At 46.0% G+C, this 17,500-nt stretch overlaps 1 protein-coding gene across 1 annotated transcript; it reads left to right on the top strand.

Moving 5' to 3' along the window:
- The first annotated feature begins 1,982 nt into the window (after positions 1-1,982).
- Positions 1,983-16,669, top strand: LAS1L (LAS1 like ribosome biogenesis factor). Its single transcript, XM_075260093.1, has 13 exons — positions 1,983-2,148; positions 3,883-4,008; positions 5,533-5,602; positions 6,134-6,215; positions 6,551-6,715; positions 9,080-9,126; positions 11,126-11,232; positions 11,712-11,797; positions 12,301-12,507; positions 12,834-12,981; positions 13,576-13,925; positions 14,341-14,479; positions 16,409-16,669. Exons 1-13 carry the CDS (start codon positions 2,018-2,020, stop codon positions 16,494-16,496), a joined length of 1,746 nt encoding a protein of 581 aa, XP_075116194.1. The 5' UTR covers positions 1,983-2,017; the 3' UTR covers positions 16,497-16,669.
- The last annotated feature ends 831 nt before the right edge of the window (positions 16,670-17,500 follow it).

The following is a 17,500-nucleotide window of genomic DNA, read 5'->3' as shown; positions in this document are numbered from 1 at the left end:
TCCGCAGTGTCTCCTCCCTCAGCGTGCGTCCTGACGCTGGGGGGCGGAGACTTAGTGCTGAAGAAGAAGTGGGCCATGTTTAGTGGTGCCGCGCAGAGCACAGCAAGCACCCAGCCGTCAGCCAGGTAAGCACTGGGTCCCCGAACTCTCTCCTCACAGTGCTGTGCTGATAAATGGGACAGGGCAGGGATTCTGAAGAGGGTCTGCTCTGCTACATGATGTAAGGGAGCATTCACACATGATGACACATTCGGCTCTGCTACATGATGTTGCAGAACCCAATGTGTCATGTGTGAATGCTCCCTTACATCATGTAGCAGAGCAGCGGGGGTGGGGGGCATGTCAAAAGTTCACCACGGGGCCCCGCCATTCCTAGTTACGCCACTGACTATGGTCTTAGGGTTGGTTCTTCATCACTTAATAAAAATTGTCATTTTATTTATTGTGTTGCTTCTGTCCCTTCTTGGACATAGTCATACTTTGTGTTAGGGAAGGGACACACAAAATTTGCCAGCATGGGGCCTGAAATCCCTCATGGCCGCTCTGCAGATTCCCAGGCTATGACATAAATGTGCTATTTCTGCAACTCACATAGAATTGCAGGGAACATGGGGCAGACCTAAGTGGCGCAGAGGGCCTCCCTATCTGTAATCCCCACTCTCTGCCATGAAGACCCTCACAAATGATCAAACCCAGGCAATCCTCTGCCCACTACACCTGGCCCACCCTAATAGCACTGCTGGACTGAGGATTGGCCATCATTTTGGTTGCTCCTCTTTGCACCTTTACTAGTGACTGGCGCTATTCATGTATCTTACAGAATTGGTGGTCAGAAGTTTATTCAATCATTGTCTTCATTCTGGAAAACCCAAAACTTGTTTCCCCATCATTTCTGAACTTCCTACATTTTAGAGCCAATATCTCCACCTAGTGGCTGCGGGTAGAAGTGCATGCAGCTTTGATGCAACCTACTGGCATTAGCGGCACAAGATGTCCACATTCTGCTTGGCTGCACTTCAGTGTGGAGTGGGATAAAGCCAGAGAAGGAGGCCGGGCAGAAGAGTGGAGCCTTTACAACGTTTCCCCTCAACCCCTGCTATGGCACCTAAACAACTGGGGGCTTTCAGGGTACAAACAGTTAAGAAAATGTCAAATTAGATGAGAAATTAAAAAGTGGATTCACTTTGGAGAGGCTGCAAACGGACAGCTGTGGGTTGCTTTAAAAAACCCAATGAAGTGAATGGGTTCCAGTTTGCTGAATTTATGTTCTTTTTCACCATTCCCCCCCCCCCCCCCCCCAAGTAAATAAAGTTATCAAAACATTGGGCATTCCCTAAAATAATAGAACTGAAACGACATCTTAGGTCTTCCCCAAAGGCCTATTGAGTTCCTGCACATTGCTGAGACTCTTGTTCCTGGTTTTTTGTTGGTAGCACCTTTTTGGGCTGTTATGCTCCTTGGGCCCCGGCCCGCCTTTCTTTTATGGGCTATGGGATACTGTTTTATGTCATACTGTTTTATGTCATACTGTTTTTTTTCTTGTTATATTTTTGAAAAACCTTAATAAAATTTGATTATACATAAAATTATATCTTGCATGGCAAAAACTGATCAACACAGCTGTGTACATGGAAATATGAAAGAGTTACAGAAGTCAGAATATGGTTTTAGGTCCTGAGTGGATCTGAAGAATGGAAACCTGAACGCAGGTGTGAACTGTGTGTAATTTATCAAATCGACTTTATTCAGAGATGTATAGAAATGTCTCCCGCCTGAGCCATATTCCTCCACGTGTTGTATGAGGGGGGCTTTTTACCACTAGTTGACATCTTTACTGTGTGAAATCATTCATTCTCGCCGGTATTTGTAGAGGAGGGCAGTGGCTGAATGGCAGAACACAGGCCGGAACCTAAAGTCAGCGCTCTTGTTCCCAGCCGGGGCTGTTTGTGGTTGCTCCGCATCAAAACAAAGGCGCTCGCTGATTGGCAGAGGGGCCGAGGTGTTACTGCCGCCGGGGATGGCGGGCAAGCGGCAGGTAGTAGCCTGGATCAGCAAGGCAGAATGGGAGCAGGTCCTGGAGTATCTCTACAGCCGGGACTGCAAGCTCCAGCGGGAGGCGCTGCATCAGATCTCCGCCTGGAAGAGCAGGTCAGTGCCGTAGTGTGCATCCGGTGCCCTGCCGTGTTACACTTTATACTGTCCTCCATAGACCTGCATAGTGCAGGGACAGACCGGACACACTGCTTCCCTACCACTAATGGGTGTCCGGTGCCTGCCGTGTTACACTTTATACTGTCCTCCATAGACCTGCATAGTGCAGGGACAGACCGGACACACTGCTTCCCTACCACTAATGTGTGTCCGGTGCCCTGCGGTGTTACACTTTATACTGTCCTCCATAGACCTGCATAGTGCAGGGTCAGACCGGACACACTGCTTCCCTACCACTAATGTGCCTTAGTCCCCTTCCAGCTCTAGACTGTGCTCAGCCTGACTGTGGCTTCCATATGTGATAGATTCGGTGGCTGAGAGGGCTGACCCCTGTACATATTGGGGATTGGGTATCACTGGTGCAATGCTTCGCCCTTTTAGTCACGTCTTTTTTTCCTCTTGTTGATTCGTGTGCCTAAATTATTTAAAAAAGTTCCCATATGTTCTAAATTTGGCGTAAAATCTACCACGTGGAATTGCGACTTCAGTGCTGTCTGACCAGAAGGGCTTTATGACGCTGTCCCTCTACCGAAGCGCATTTGGGCCATTTTTGTGCTTGTAAATAGTAAAGACGACGAGAAACCAAAACCGTATTTACTGCCAAATGCAAAAGTGGCGCAGCCCACGGAAGGCTTTACAAAATGTGGCAAAAAGAAAGGGGGGGCATCAGAAACCTGGGTCTGACGGATTTTGTTTGCATCCGCATTCAAAAAATAAGTGGTGGTTGAGATTTTAAGTGTGTGTGTGTGGTGGTGGGGTTTATCACCTTGCTAGAACTGTGAATGCTAATTCTTATTTTTTTTTTTCTGTTGTGTTTCGGCAGTGTGTGTTCTCAGTCTTAGGCTGAGGTTGCACATTGTAGCAACGTAGCTTTTCTTGTTGCGGTTTTTTGAGCCTAAGCCAAGATTGCCTTCAAAAAGAATAGAAAATATATTGCACGTTCTTATATTTCTGCTCTTCATTCGTTCCTGGCTTTGGCTCAAAAAGAAAATCCAACAAAATATGCAAAAAAAAAAAAAAAAAGCTGCGTTTCTGCAATGTGGGGCCTTAGGCCGTTGCTCCTACCTTTCGTCGTCTTGCAATACTGTGCAAGCGGCTATTTTCTCATAGCCTGTGGGAATGCGCAGTCTGCTCTGCCTGAGGCCTAGAAGTTACAAGTCACCGCTGGAAGAAGAGGATGAAGAGGACGCTGCTGACGAAGATGGAGGCGGCGCTGGAGAGAGTTCTCTCGCAGCATTAGAGATGCCCCCAGTGCTGCAAGAAAGCTAATTTGCATACTGAGAGAATCCGGGATTGTAGGCGAACGGCAGCGCACAGATGAATAGCCTTTCTTAAGGCTATTCCGACATGGTACCTAGAAAAAAAAGTGTGTGAGAGTGAGAGGATCCCTTTAATTACCTCTTTACAACATTGTACTGTTGGCAGGGTCCCAGTCCTCTCCATCTGTCTCTGGTTTTGGCAGCTGTGGTATGATGCCAGTGTCCCCCACATGGGTACAGCAGCCATTTACCAGTCTCGCGGTCACATGTTGTAGTTGGGAACATCATCGCTTTAGTGATGATTTACCAGCCTATAGAATGTGACTTCTCAGCTAATGGCAATGTATAGATGAACAGCCATTGTATGAGAAACTTTAATGTTGTATGTAACTAATTTCCTTCTGTGTTCCAGGTATGGGAATAGCATGCCGCTGGCAGTAGAGTGCACCGCTGATCTGGTGCGATGCAAAATCCTTGATGTTGGTGGTGGGATGGGAGAACAAGAGCTGGAATTGCTTTATGGATTGGCCCTCGTCAGGTTAGTAGTTAATCTCCTTTACATTAAGTGTATTTCTTATTTTATAGAGGACCTTTTGCTGACTCCACCAGTGCTAGTTCTTATTTGATAGGTGCCGATCCCCTGATTCCAGCCCTCCACCATTTCAGAGACACAAGTGCAGTTAGTTTTGGTGCCTGATGTATTCTTTATGTATAAGCTCTGTAATGTCAGAAGGGCAGTGTCAGGCAGGGGGTGTGAGTCACATCTCCAATCAGAGGCAACCGGGGTCGGTGCTTAAAATTGCACCCCAACCTGTTCATGTCTGACACTGCCCTCCTAACAGTACAGAGACTAAATAGATCAGACACCAAAACTAACGCTGCTCAGGAATGGCGGGAGCTACAGAAAAAAAATCACTGTGCCAAAATCAGTGGCTCAGCAGCTATTACGTGATGTAAAGAGCTGGGCTGGTTGGAGGTGGCGAACGGTCCTCTGACCTCTGACATTAGATCACATTCTGTGCCAGCTCTTTGGATAGTTTCTTTCCATCGTTATTTGTATCATTACATCAAAGTTTAAGCCAGGCATAATGGCGACCAATGACCTACCCACAAGATAAGTCATCGATATCAGATTGCTGGTGGGTTCTACACCCAGTTCCTTACCGCTGAGCCATGAGGAAAGCCCCCCAGTACTGGTCTATGGACAAGTTCTGTCAGGAGGGGAGAAGGGTGTTCCTTACCCACTAGTCTATGGAAATGCAACTGATTTCTAAATGAGGTGCGTCCCCCCCCCCCCCCCCTGGTGCCACAGATACAAAGACCACCATTTACCAGGCTGCCCTTCATAAATCAACCCAAATGTATTCAGTCAGTGGGATGAAATGACAATGCTTACCGTAGGAAGAAACCAAAAAGAAGCCACACAAAAAGGAATTAAAAAAAAATGAAATAATTTTAATGGATATCAATACATTTATTTTAAGATATAATAAAGGCAAAAAAAATGAAATAATTTCGTATAACTGGGGAGACTTGGAAGGTCTATGCAAATACCGGAAGTGCCAACATGAGATAAACAAGGGAGGGATGTGTTACATATATCAAGGGACGCAAAATACGTGTAGGAAAAATGATCAGCAAAGTATCGTGCCTAACATGGCTGACCGCCATCAGTGGAATATAAGCAATGCATTGGTGATATACAAGCTATATACATACCCCAGCAACACGCTAGTGAACACACAGCCCTAATACATGTAACATACATGAACCCAAGGTATCACAGAATGCCTGGTGTATATTTCGCCCACCACATGGGGCTTCGTCTTTAATTCATTTTTTGTCTTTATTCTATCCTTATAGGTTTTCTTATTAGATATCAATGTGTTTTGTGCGGTTTATGTTTCTACATGTGATTTGTTTATTGGCCTTTTGTGCGTAGTGATACTCGCAGTATGTTAGGCCTGGCCCCTTCAGGCACGTCCGAATAGGTCATTAATATTCATTGCCCCGCCTAGTTGTCACTATTGTGTCCTTCATCCTGTTTTTCTTCTTCTTCCAGGTTTGTAAATATAATCACAGAACCGAAACAGAAATCCGTGTCAATTCCCTTAAGACGTCTGGCCAATGAGGTGAGCCGCTAGTGTCACACGCGTGTATTACATGTGGTGTGTATAAACTATAAGGGCATTTTCACATGGCCGGACAAACTGACTTGGCGATACGTTACATAGCCACTCGCTTCAGTAAAGTAGGGTTTAGTGCTTAGAGGTATTTCTTGTATAGCACATGGCCATAAATACCCGATCAGTGCCACCACATGTCTTGAAGACGTCTGTCTGTTCCTAAGGGTGTGTGGAGCGGTAATACAGATAGCAGCTTCATCTACTTCTGTAACTCCTGTGCAAGTGAATGGAGCGAGACCTCCTCTCGGGTCACTTGTGGAAACAGACGGCGCCCTATTATTATATTTGTAGCTTTGTGATTCATTCTGCTAATTTGGGAAATCTGAGTATAAAGCGTGTAAAGAGACTGAACTGCAAAGTAGATTGGAAGGTCAGGAAGGGGTTAATGCATAGCCAGCTCTATCAATCAGGCTTACTGCCTCCCCGCTGTATACATCAGCTTCACAGTTAACCATTTACTTTGTCTTGTGGTTGCAGCTTAAGATTCCAGAATGGGTGGTAAACCTCCGCCACAGCGCGACTCATGGAAAGTTACCGAAACTAAGTCTGTGCCGCAAGGGTAAGTATTCAAGGTCTAGGCAGTGGCTTTAATATGGCGCTATCCAGGACGTGGGTTGTTTTATAGTCCATTATTCTCCACTCACCAGCACGGAGAGGGGGAAACTAGTGCAAAACGTAAGTCCTAACATGAGCAGACGTGGTGTATATATAGTGTTACCTTTCTACTGAAGAGCTTCATGGTCACATACGTTGCCTCCAGCGTTCCCTCCTCCTCCTCCTCCTCTTCTATATATAGAGAATCTGCTCATCATTACTCATGTGTTTTGCAGAACGCTTTGCTGCAGATTTTAGGTGACTTTTTTTTTTTTTTTGACTTATGTTGACTTTGTGTAGGATGGGACTTTGTGATGGATTGGCTGAGACGTGAATATTGGTCCCGACAGTTGGGTAACTCCTCAAACCCTCAGTGGATGTCTGAAGATGGCAACGATTCCGAGGAAGCTGAAGAAAACTTTCCCACATTGTCATTGAAAGAACAGAAACTGCAAACCCTGGCCGGTTAGTAACCTCGAATGTGTGCGGGCCATGGCCAGCTTATCATTACACATGGGATTTGGGGGTTGTTTCCATAGGTCACAGTGGGGTATGTGCGCCTCCATGAACGTACTGGCGCCTACAACTTTGTGGATGAGACTTAATAACTTGTCATCCACATGCTGCGACCTAAAGTCATTTGTGTAACCTTAGCAAGGCAAATGTTGTAGGAGGTCCACCAAGAAACTTGCACACATGAGCTACAGAAAAAATACCTGATTTGGGTTCCTGCCCCCCTCCTCCTTGCAGAAACCCACTGCAGAATTTCTCTTTAAAGAATCGCTCAATAGAGAATAGTTTTTGGGTTTTTTTCTCTTTGAAGATGAGCCTGTATGTAATGTAATGTCATTGAATAAGCTTTATTGTGAAGTTATGTGCTTTCCTCCTGAGCACTCATCTCCTCTGATGCACACAGTGTGTTTTGTATGAACAGGAGGTCGGACAATGTTAAAGGGGTATTCCCACCTCACATACTCACCAGTCTTCTCTGCTGTAAAATCTTCTTTCTTCCTGCTTTCTTGCATCATTTGGTGGGCGGGGTTTCACAGGCAACCTGCCGATTAGCTCCGCCCCCAAATTAGCGTGTAGCCCCGCCCTCCCATATTGGACTATGAAGTACAGGCAGCAGCAACTCCATTCTGTGTTACATACAGACACTGCCTGTCTCTGCCATAATGAACACAATTGAATTAGCTAGCCTGATAACTGGGAGAACAGAAGAAATGAAAGCAGCTCCTCTCCCCTATCTGAGAGCAGGAAGCTAGGTCATGTGGTGCAGACACAGGAATAGCTAGATACACAGGCTGGCTCCCTGCACTTAGCCCCTCCCCCCTGAGAGCAGCAGACACATCACTGGACTCATGAGCAGCTAAGTCAGGGCTGTGGCCACAAAGAAGTGAATAAAGTAAGATAGCGGCCAAACAAAGCCGTTGTGCTGAAGCAATGTATTTAGGAAAAGTCTTACATCCACATTAACAAGCAGTATAGAGAGGAGCCTTGTGATGGGACAACCCCTTTAAGAAACAGTATAGATAGGATCCTTGTGATGGGACAACCCCTTTAACAAGCAGTCTAGATAGGATCCTTGTGATGGGACAACCCCTTTAAGAAGCAGTCTAGATAGGATCCTTGTGATGGGACAACCCCTTTAACAAGCAGTCTAGATAGGATCCTTGTGATGGGACAACCCCTTTAAGTCTAGTAGAGGCTCGATTTGACTCCCATAGACCTCCATTGTGAATTTGACCTCCTGCTCCGGAAGCAATGGGGCAGATATATTCTATTCTAGGTTTGCACCAGAGTTCTGCTGTAAGGTAATACTAACAAGTATCGTAGTGTTGGTCTTGTTGGAAAGAGGATGTTGTTGTTTAATATGCTTAACAGTGACCAGACATTGTGCCATAATTTTTGGAGCTTCGCCATGATTTCAGCCACTGCGCCACAATTTTGTCGGCAACTTGGCAAATTAATTGGTGTAACGTTAGACCAGAGCTCATAAAAGTGCATCAGATTACCAAAGTAGTCTAAGTGTACACTGGTCTGTAAAGGTTATAGTTCATCTGCACCAATGTCTGCAGAAAGGAGGCTAACGCTACAGCCATGAGCAGGCAATAACCGTACACGACTCCAGGCTCGCTTTCACGCAGTGCAGACAATCACATGGGTTCCTGGAGTGCTTATTTAAATACCGCAGCATGTTCACACTCCGGGTCATCCTAGGTTACGTTTTGACTCCAATGTTTGGTCAGTCGCAGTAACAGAAGAGACAATTCTAAGATTTCTGCTCACATGATTGTCTTCTCAGTAAGGGAGTTCTGCCTGGTGCCACCATTGCCGCCATCTCTTCTCACAAGCCCGACTACTGGCAGCCTGAGCCCACCGATAAGATTACGTGAAGTGCTGGCTTTGGGAGATTCAGGTCACAATTGTCTCTACAAAGCATGGCTAGGTTTCCTAAGATCATTTTTCTTGTGCGATGTGTCGCCTCTTAGGCTGTCTTAGTGAAATGCAATAAAATCACTTTGGGTAAAATATTGTTTTTTCTTATTCGTTTTCATTGACTAAAAGGCAAACCTGCGCTGTCCAGCTCTATTGGTGCTGTCACACATGGTAGTATTGTTTCTTCTATCTGTGTGACTGTATCTATACTGTATATATTATATTATTATTGGTGGATAGTGACTTTCCCCCTGGGATTTTCCGCCTCTCCACTTCTGCTGCGACGTTGCGTTCTGTTTGCTTCCTCATTGCTTTTGTCTTTCCTCCCTGGCAGATGCCGTCATCATCGACTTCTCTATTTTCTTATTGACTTATTTCATTTCCTTACAGCAAAGCTGCGAGAGTCATTACGATCCTACACAAGTGAGCAGTTCAAGGTACCGTCCCTATTCCCCTTCCTGTCCGTCCTACATACCTGTCACTCCGGGTAATTCCCAGCAGACGTGTTAAAGGTCTGATGATTTGCATCCAACAGGGAGTTCCAGAGGAGGATTTTTTTTAATATCATGAATCATTTGGCCTTTGTGCACACAATACAGTCATACCAAGCGGAGATGTTCCTGTAAACCAGATATTCTCTGCAGTCAATCAATTGCACCAACTGTACTTTTCCCCGGTTTCCGTAAATTATTGAGGTGTAAAAATTTGCATGACTGAAAAATCCAACTTTCTATTGTTCCTGGTGTCAGGATTGTTGGGTCCTAGAGGGCCTTGTTGTCAGTGCCGAGCTCTGGGCCCTGCAAATAAACCCTTCTCGCCCATAGAACTCTATAGTGTTCCCTCAGTGCAGAAATCCTGGCACCCCTATAGCAACATGGACTCTGCTCTATCTGCAATTTTGAGGGATAAGAACTGCTGACCTACCTAATGTGCAAACCATGAATGCACTTTCAGCAAATTTTCCCCCCTCGTCCACAACAGCACTCCTGGAAAGACTTCCTCCTTCCACGAACAGGAACTGGTCACTCTGCAGATATTGGGTGGCCGCTCTGCACCTCCGCTTCTGTTTCCTGCCCCGCAGACGGAAATGTGGGAAGACTCTAAAGAGGAATTAGGTACCCGGTGTTCTCCTCTATAAGGGAAGCCGCTGCAAGAAGTCTGGCCCTTAACTTCTCTTCCCTGAAATTAGTTTCTGAATCCAGCCTCCTAGTGTGCCAGGGGGGTTAGGGGATACTTCTCTGGGTAAATCGTGGTGGCTGGGGACAGTGTATTAGGGCAGAGGGGTTTCCTAGGCAGGGGATCTGGCACTTGAGTATATCCTTCCTTCCTTTTTTTTTTTTTTTTTTTTTTTTTTTTTTCTAACACGTAGGAATAACCTTAAGAAAGTCTCTTCTTCTCCTACCTTTAGATGTCTTCTCTGCACTGCCGTTTGGTAGAAATTCGGGTTTTCTTCGGTATGCAAATGAGTTCTCTTGCAGCACTGGGGGCGGTCTTCAGCGCTCAAACAGCACTGGGGGCGTCCCAAATGCTGTGAGAGAACTCTCCAGCGCCACCTCCATCTTCTTCTGGAACAGCCTCTCCCTGTGTCTACTTCCATCCTGGGTTTCAATCCTCTAGGCCTTGGGCAGAGCCGACTACGCATGCCCACGGCCTCAAGAAAATGGCCATTTACACATGCGAAGTCAGCTCTGCCTGAGGCCTAGAAGATTAAAACCGAGGACGGAAGAAGACACAGGGAGAGGGCGTTCTAGAAGAAGATGGAGGCAGCGCTGGAGAGTTCTCTCGCAGCATTGGCGACACCCCCAGTGCTGCAAGAGAACTCATTTGCATACTAAAAAAAAAACGGGATTTCTACCGAACGGCGGCGCGGAGAAGACATCTAAAGTTAGGAGAAGAAGAGACTTTCTTAAGGGTATTCCTATGTGTTAGTCAGAAAAAAAAGGTATGTAATGATAGGATCCCTTTAAGGGCTGCAGCAAGGTGGTGTTGTGGCCGGAGTCTCCCTGGGGATGCTGCAGCTGTTTTTCCTGTCGTGGCTTACCTGATGTATAAACCATGAATGCAGTTTCAGCAGATTTTCTGAGGAACCAAATCCTGCGATTGTACTTTAGAAGTGGGGACTTTCTGCGCCCCCTCAGGCCACGGCCACAAGTATTGACTCTCTCATCTAAACAGTAGCAAAGCAACTTCATCTGTTCTCCAGTCAGACATCACTGGGGATTCGGTCCACATTGGCGCTTGTGTGACTCAGTGCGGGGGAGTGTTTATCTGTCTTATGGCTTTCTTCCATATGGGTGGGGGGGCTCCGTATACTCTACAGCAGTCGACTCATCCTTGGCTCAGTCCCTGAGAATCCTACAATATGATGGCATAATACAGACAATAAAAACAAAATATTAATGTTTGCCTAAAAAAATTCTTTTATTTCTCTAAAAGGTCTTTGAGGAACAGCAGAATGATTCTGCATCTCGAAAGCCGTGGAGTGCTACAGCGAATCTGGAATGGATTATAGCGCAAATAAAGGAGCTAGTGCAACCAAGCAGGTAACGGCGTACGGAGGATTGCATCGGCCGCCGAGCAGGGAACTGTATAGTAGTGTGGTCGCCTGTTCTAGTCTGCCCCGTGCCTGCACTGATGGCCATGCATACATAGCTCGTATGATCGCTGCCCGTATATCACATGACTATGAGGTATGTGACGTCATCACTGCAGGGACCCCTGTGCGGTGGGAGAGAGAGGGGGCCACTTATACTAATCCTTCCTTGTAGGGAAGATTCATAAAATCCAACCCCAGTAGGTTCCCCAGTAGGTCCCAGCTCCATATACATGGAAAGTCCTATTCAGCTCCTGCTGTCTACGTCATAAAGCCGCCATTCTCTTCTCTCGTCCTAGAACTTCTTACCATGTGCCACAAATAAATGAAATGAACTTTTCTTACTTAATAATTCTTTGGTATCGGCATCTACAAGGGGAAGGTTCCGCATATAATAGAATATTTACTGTGCTTGTGCTTTGTCCCCAGTATTCAGGTGACTGTAGATATTCTTCTTGAAGACGGTTTCCTTATTCCTACTGGAAGACAGCTGTCCACCCTGAAGATAGAGCAAGGTAGTGTAAAGAGTTTGTGGCCCGCGGCTAGGCCATAAATACCGGATTGCTGTGGCCCCCGGACTGATCCATTTCCAGCTCCGATCCTGTAAATGATATGGATCAGTCCGGCCCTATATCCACCTTCTATCCATCTATTGCTTAGAAAGCACAACATGGTGCGTATCGCTGTTCCATCTCATTCTGGACATCCCCTTTTAATTTTCCCTTAATAACTAACCATGTATGTCGGTGTCTTCTGACGTGTTCTCTGAACTGTAGAACTAGTTTGTTCCGACATGTTGTAACGGGTTTCCTGTTAATCTAATAGTTGTACCTTACGTGATTATTAAAGGGGTTCTCCAGATCACATTGGTGTATATATAGTGTATATATAGTGGGGCTCAGGCCCCCCCCGGACCCCTGAGACACTACAGCTTGCTGTTCTTTCGGGTCCTTCCTAAAGGTCTCTGTTTCTTCAGTGTGATTGATTGTATTCTTGGCTATTACTCTTATGCCTTCAGATCAAGATGAAGACCTTCGCCTCCCCCGCGCCCTCCTACGTTTCTGGCAGCCGCTACTAAAGGTCTTACATTCCCAGGCATTTACTCAGGAGTTACTAGAAGTCATGTTTGCTGGCTTGGGGCAGCGCAAGGACAAGAAGGCCCGGGCACGAGAACATTACCTCAGCTGCTGGATCGCGGAAATCCTAACAGCCAACAACAGAGCAGGTATGTGGGGGAGGGGAGAAACTTGTCATATGTAGTGACTGGCCTCATCAAGGACTACCCTGGCTGAGATCACTCGTCAGCCATACCATAAGCTTTATACTATAGGTATAGCCAAGTACGCGGTGACGTTCTCTTACTATAGGCCAGCCAGTGTTCCCCAATGACCTGTCGGAAGCTTCCAGATGGCTGTGGTACCTGCTCGAGCGGGCTGGGTGTATTCATTCCTTAAAGCGGCTTACACTAGTGAATGGCTGCTCTGCATCTCCTGACTGGTGCTCGCAATGTTGTGTCTGAGGTTCACTCTAATATTCCTGGGTTTTTTTCAGATAAAAAATGCATGGTTGGTTCTCGTAACCAAGCGCCTGTGAAAAGCAAATGGAAGTTATTTTCTCACAGTGAGTTTTTACAATGGAAAAAACTGATGCAGAAGTGCCTTGAATTTCCGTGCCGGACCAGCCCACAACTATTACAGCTGTAAGTGTATGACAATGTATGGCTAATAAATGTATGCAATGACGGGAGATTCACACGTGGCAGACTTGGTTCTGAATTACATGAAGGCCTGGGCTATGCAGTGACTGCAGCCTGCGGATTGTACGCAGCTCAATGCATTGATTTGGCCTGTAGTCCTAGCTCAATAGTTCAAGGGGTTTTACAGGATAATTGAAAAAGTAACTCCGACCGCTCTGACCGGATGTGCAGGAGCTCAGGCGACTGCTGGTCACAAATGAATGGGTTTTAGAACTGACCGCCGGGAAGCTGTCCCCCCTATGCAGTTACTGTGGCGAATAGGGCTGAGACCTGGTGGGCGGACACAGGTGCAAGTGTGAACACCCCCCTCACACAGGCCTGTAGGGTGCACTTACATGATCCCGGCCATACCAAACTAGCTATCAAGCGCCTCAATATACTGTAGTTTGCCCCAAAAACCCTTTTTAAAAAATTTAGCTGGTTTCAACCAAAGTGCTTTGAAAACCTCCCCAGTCTCCTAAATCTCTGTGCTTATGGACATGTGCCTCATGTGGACATGTGCCTCATGTGGACATGGCCTTTTTTTTTTTTATTTAGGATTTTTTCAAATCTGAGAACTCGCCTGCCAGTGGCCACCCAGGAGAAGCTGCTGTCTCTCTGCTCCATCTACATCCAGGACGAAGGTGCGGATGGCTCAGACTATAGCGATCAGCCCATCTACACCGTGGAGAGCTTACAGTGGAAAATAAAGCGGGACTCTAAAACAAGATCCTATAGACATTGGGGGAAATCCCAACGGGACGAGGAGGAAGAGATGAGTGAACACACAGAGGATGAAGAGATGAACGCTGAGCCTTACGAGGAAGAATACATTCAGATGGTCAACAGGAAAGCCGCGAGCGAGAGAAGGGCCGCACTAGAGGGCTCCGTATGGGGCGTCAGCTCAGGTATCGGCAGGATCTGCTTATAGCTTGTGGGTGCTTGCAGAGCCGAAAATCTCATAGACAGTAATGAGCAGAGCTGATCGTCTGGTAGCTTTACATACAGTAGGGTGACTCTGTGGATTTGGGGTTGTCGGTAGGGTTGAGCCGATCTTGAGATTTCAGGATCGATTTTTAAAATCTGATTTCTGATCATTTTCCATCCGAACCCGATCATGAGATTTGCTTGATCAGGATCCGATCTTTCCTGATCGTTCAACCCTAGTTGTGGGTCTAATACAATGGTGCGAACGGCTGGGTCAGCTGCTTTGTTTTCTGTGTTGTGTAGGAGCCTGCCATGTCTACGTCTTGTTTAGTGTATTGTCTTCTAAGGAATCCAGAAGTGCGACCTCTTTCATCATCATCATCACTTTTATTTCAGAATTTGTGAACTGGGGCGAGTGTCCCCTCGGAGTCGTCCCTGGGCAGACAGAGGACCCCGGCTGCCTCCTTATCGACAGTTACTCTATGATGACTGTGCTGGAACAGCAAGACTCAGAGTCCCGGAGTATCCCAATAAGGTAAGAAGGCGACACTGCTAAACCGGATTCCTCAAACTACTGTGTCTAGTATGGTGTGAGCGTAATCATTGATGTGGTTGTGAGGTGCGGAGCTCTGGCCACGTCCGGGAGTTCAGTGCTCCTTTAACCAATGGTTGTACCACAGAGAAATGGGGAACTCCTGTAAGATCATTGGATGATGATTCATTTTATTTCCATAGGAGGATGATTTTTTTTTTTTTTTTTGTAGATTTTCCTTCAGTTTTTTGGCAGCAGTTTAGTCAGTCTTGCATAACAAAATGTTGAAATTTTTTTTGAGGGAGGGAAACAAAAAGTTCTGCTACAATCTGACTCTTCAGTGACCTCCTCGGTGTCTCCTACTACTAGTCACTAAGCTTATAGCAAGTCTTGCACAATTCAATAGTTTGAGCAAATATAAGTAACTTTATCTTCTAAGAAAATGTCACGTTCACCCTTTCTGCCTCTACCTGATCTCTGCCCTTTCTACTCTGCGGAATCAATCTCCTAAATTGGACTGTAAGCTCATGGATTCTTCTATTATTGGCTCTACATAGAATGCCTATGGGGGAGGGGAGAGGAACCGGTAGAGGCTCTGCTGCAGCAAGTAGTAAGTTATCGGTCTCGCCAAAAACTTTAATCACATCAGTACTAATGGAGTCTAATCTCTAGTGTTCTCCATATGCCATGCATGGGCGATGTGATAGTAATTCTCCATCTACCATCTCTGGGACAACTGAAAAAAATTAGAGCGCGCCTGCAGAAGGGAAAACTGAATAATAGTCATATAATGACCAGAAATGGTGGTATTCCTATATGATGCTTAGGGTCGCCTGTTGCCACTCTGTCAGTCTTGACACTCGGCTTCTGCATGAAATAACAATTCTGCAGTCTCTAATCTTAGAATTGTTTGTGCTGTTTCTTCTAGAATTATTTGAATCCATTACTGACTAGTGGGGCCGCCCTAATGCAGACTGACCTTGTCCTTTTGTGCTGTCAGACACTGATGCAGGGGCAGCCCCTTTGACAATGGATAGAGGAAAACAGTTGTGAAATTTTTCCTACATTTTTAGTAAGGGTAACTTGGCACAGCATAGAGCTGTATGTCACCTAAAATATTGTATCTGTGCCGACAAGTATTTCCAAAAAAAACAAACCAGAAATGTCAGAGCTAAGTGTACGGAATGAATGAATGGGGCACATTCTGTAGCCTGTGCATAGCCCCATTATTGGACGTGCGTGTGTACTAGTGCATCTTACCCGGCTGGAGGTCAGGCTCATCTCTGCGCACATGTGCTCTGATAGGCGGTGGGTGAGATCAAGACAAGGTAGGTATGTATTATACATGTTAAGGCTCGTTCACATCTGCACCCGCTCTCCGTTCTGCAGGTTTCCGTTTCCTGCACAAAACAGGGCAAGAGATGGAAACCTGCAGTCACATTCATTTGAATGGGCTTGAAAAGTCTCCGGCCGTGTGAGCGTTTCATGCTCTTTGTGTCCGGTTTAAAAAAACGGTTTCGCCGCAGAGTCGGACATGCAGTACTCTGTGTCCAGTTTAAAAAAAAAAAAAAACTTTCACTGCGGAGAGCATAAATTGCTCATCGGCGCTCACGGCTGGACCCGATCTGACAGGTTTCCGTCTTGTGCATGCAGAAGACTGAAACCTGAGAACGGAGATCGAACGCTGGTGTGAACCCAGCGTTCTAGGGTCTGTCCTGCAGTGCGGAGAGTGAGCATTGCTTTCACACGAGCGTGGGCGGTCCTATCCTGCGTCATAGTGGACAGAAAGTGTCAACAAGGCAAAGACAAAAAATGAAAAGACTAGAACTGTCTGTTAGTCCGTCCACATATCTGTCCCTCACATGTACTAGGCTGCTCTCACCTGTCATGGTAGAACGGTCTTGTCTTAACCCCGTCTTCCTACATCCGCAGCTCTCCCGCCATCACCTCCGCGGCCGACAGCTTGTGCTGGAACCAGAGTGAACTGAATCACATTAAAGCCGGACTGCGTCTCTTCTGAAGACCTCAATCGCCTACAAAGGATCATTCCAGCCAGCACGTGACGTGGCTGAGGAAAGATTCACCTGGAACGTGGCACGGAACGTTTTGCTGTTACAGCATGAAGGACCCTACATCACTTTTGTATTTTTCTTCATTTTGGTAATGTTTTGTCTTAAAGTTCTCATCCTGTAATAAAACCTACCATATGTTTAAGGTCTTTGTGTGATGTGTGCATAGAAGGTTCAGCAATTCTGACTTGAGTATTCCTAGAGATCATACTAGATTTTGTCTTTGATACTGGTGTGACCATAGTCGTGTGCATGAAGAGGAACAATCGTGTGCTAACCCTACTCTACCCGCTCCGACCGGCTTACCGCCATCTTTATACACATACAAGTAGTCAATCACTGTGGTTTAGGGTAAACTGGACTCTCTGCCCTTGCTAGGAGTCCGGCTATGATTTACTTTTGCTTTTCATTTAGAAATCCAGCTCCAAAGTGTACAAACCTACGTAGTGGGTGAGATAAGTTTTGGACATCACCAATTTTTCATAAATAGACATGAAATTCTCACCAGACTTCAGTAACAAGCCAGCCAGTGATTTGATGTTACGTTACCGACGTGTTGGCCATAACTAGTGCGCACAATAAAACACACCCCGTGCCATGGTTTTATTTATTTTTATTAACGTCCATGTTTGTCATTACGACTTACATTATATTTGGGTTCACAAAACCAAACCCAAAGAGGTTTTAAAAAAATTTAACTTACAATTACACTGTAACATTTCATCCTAGGAAAACAAAGTTATGACCATAGAACAGAAATGTCCTAACTGTGCAGATCAACACATCAATGACATGGTATATAGAGGAGCAGCATGATCTATAGGACGTGAGGAAAAGCCACGCTAGTGCTGTACCGTGCAGAACAAGGACACGGCCGAGGAGACGAAAGATGTCCTCCAGGAACCGTGACCTACATGTATGTCCTCCAGGAACCGTGACCTACATGTATGTCCTC

Source organism: Leptodactylus fuscus, chromosome 11, assembly GCF_031893055.1.
Source record: "Leptodactylus fuscus isolate aLepFus1 chromosome 11, aLepFus1.hap2, whole genome shotgun sequence".
In the NCBI taxonomy this organism is placed as follows: Eukaryota; Metazoa; Chordata; class Amphibia; order Anura; family Leptodactylidae; genus Leptodactylus; species Leptodactylus fuscus.
Note: the sequence above shows the minus strand (reverse complement) of the source record. Positions and strands in the feature narration are given on the sequence as shown.

Excerpts from the sequence above, each read along its gene's own strand:
- LAS1L (XM_075260093.1), top strand. The coding sequence starts at position 2,018 with ATGGCGGGCAAGCGGCAGGTAGTAGCCTGGATCAGCAAGGCAGAATGG. Across the intron at positions 4,009-5,532 it reads TATGGATTGGCCCTCGTCAG|GTTTGTAAATATAATCACAG; the intron begins GTTAGTAGTTAA and ends TTCTTCTTCCAG. Across the intron at positions 12,982-13,575 it reads AGCCCACAACTATTACAGCT|GATTTTTTCAAATCTGAGAA; the intron begins GTAAGTGTATGA and ends TTTTTTATTTAG.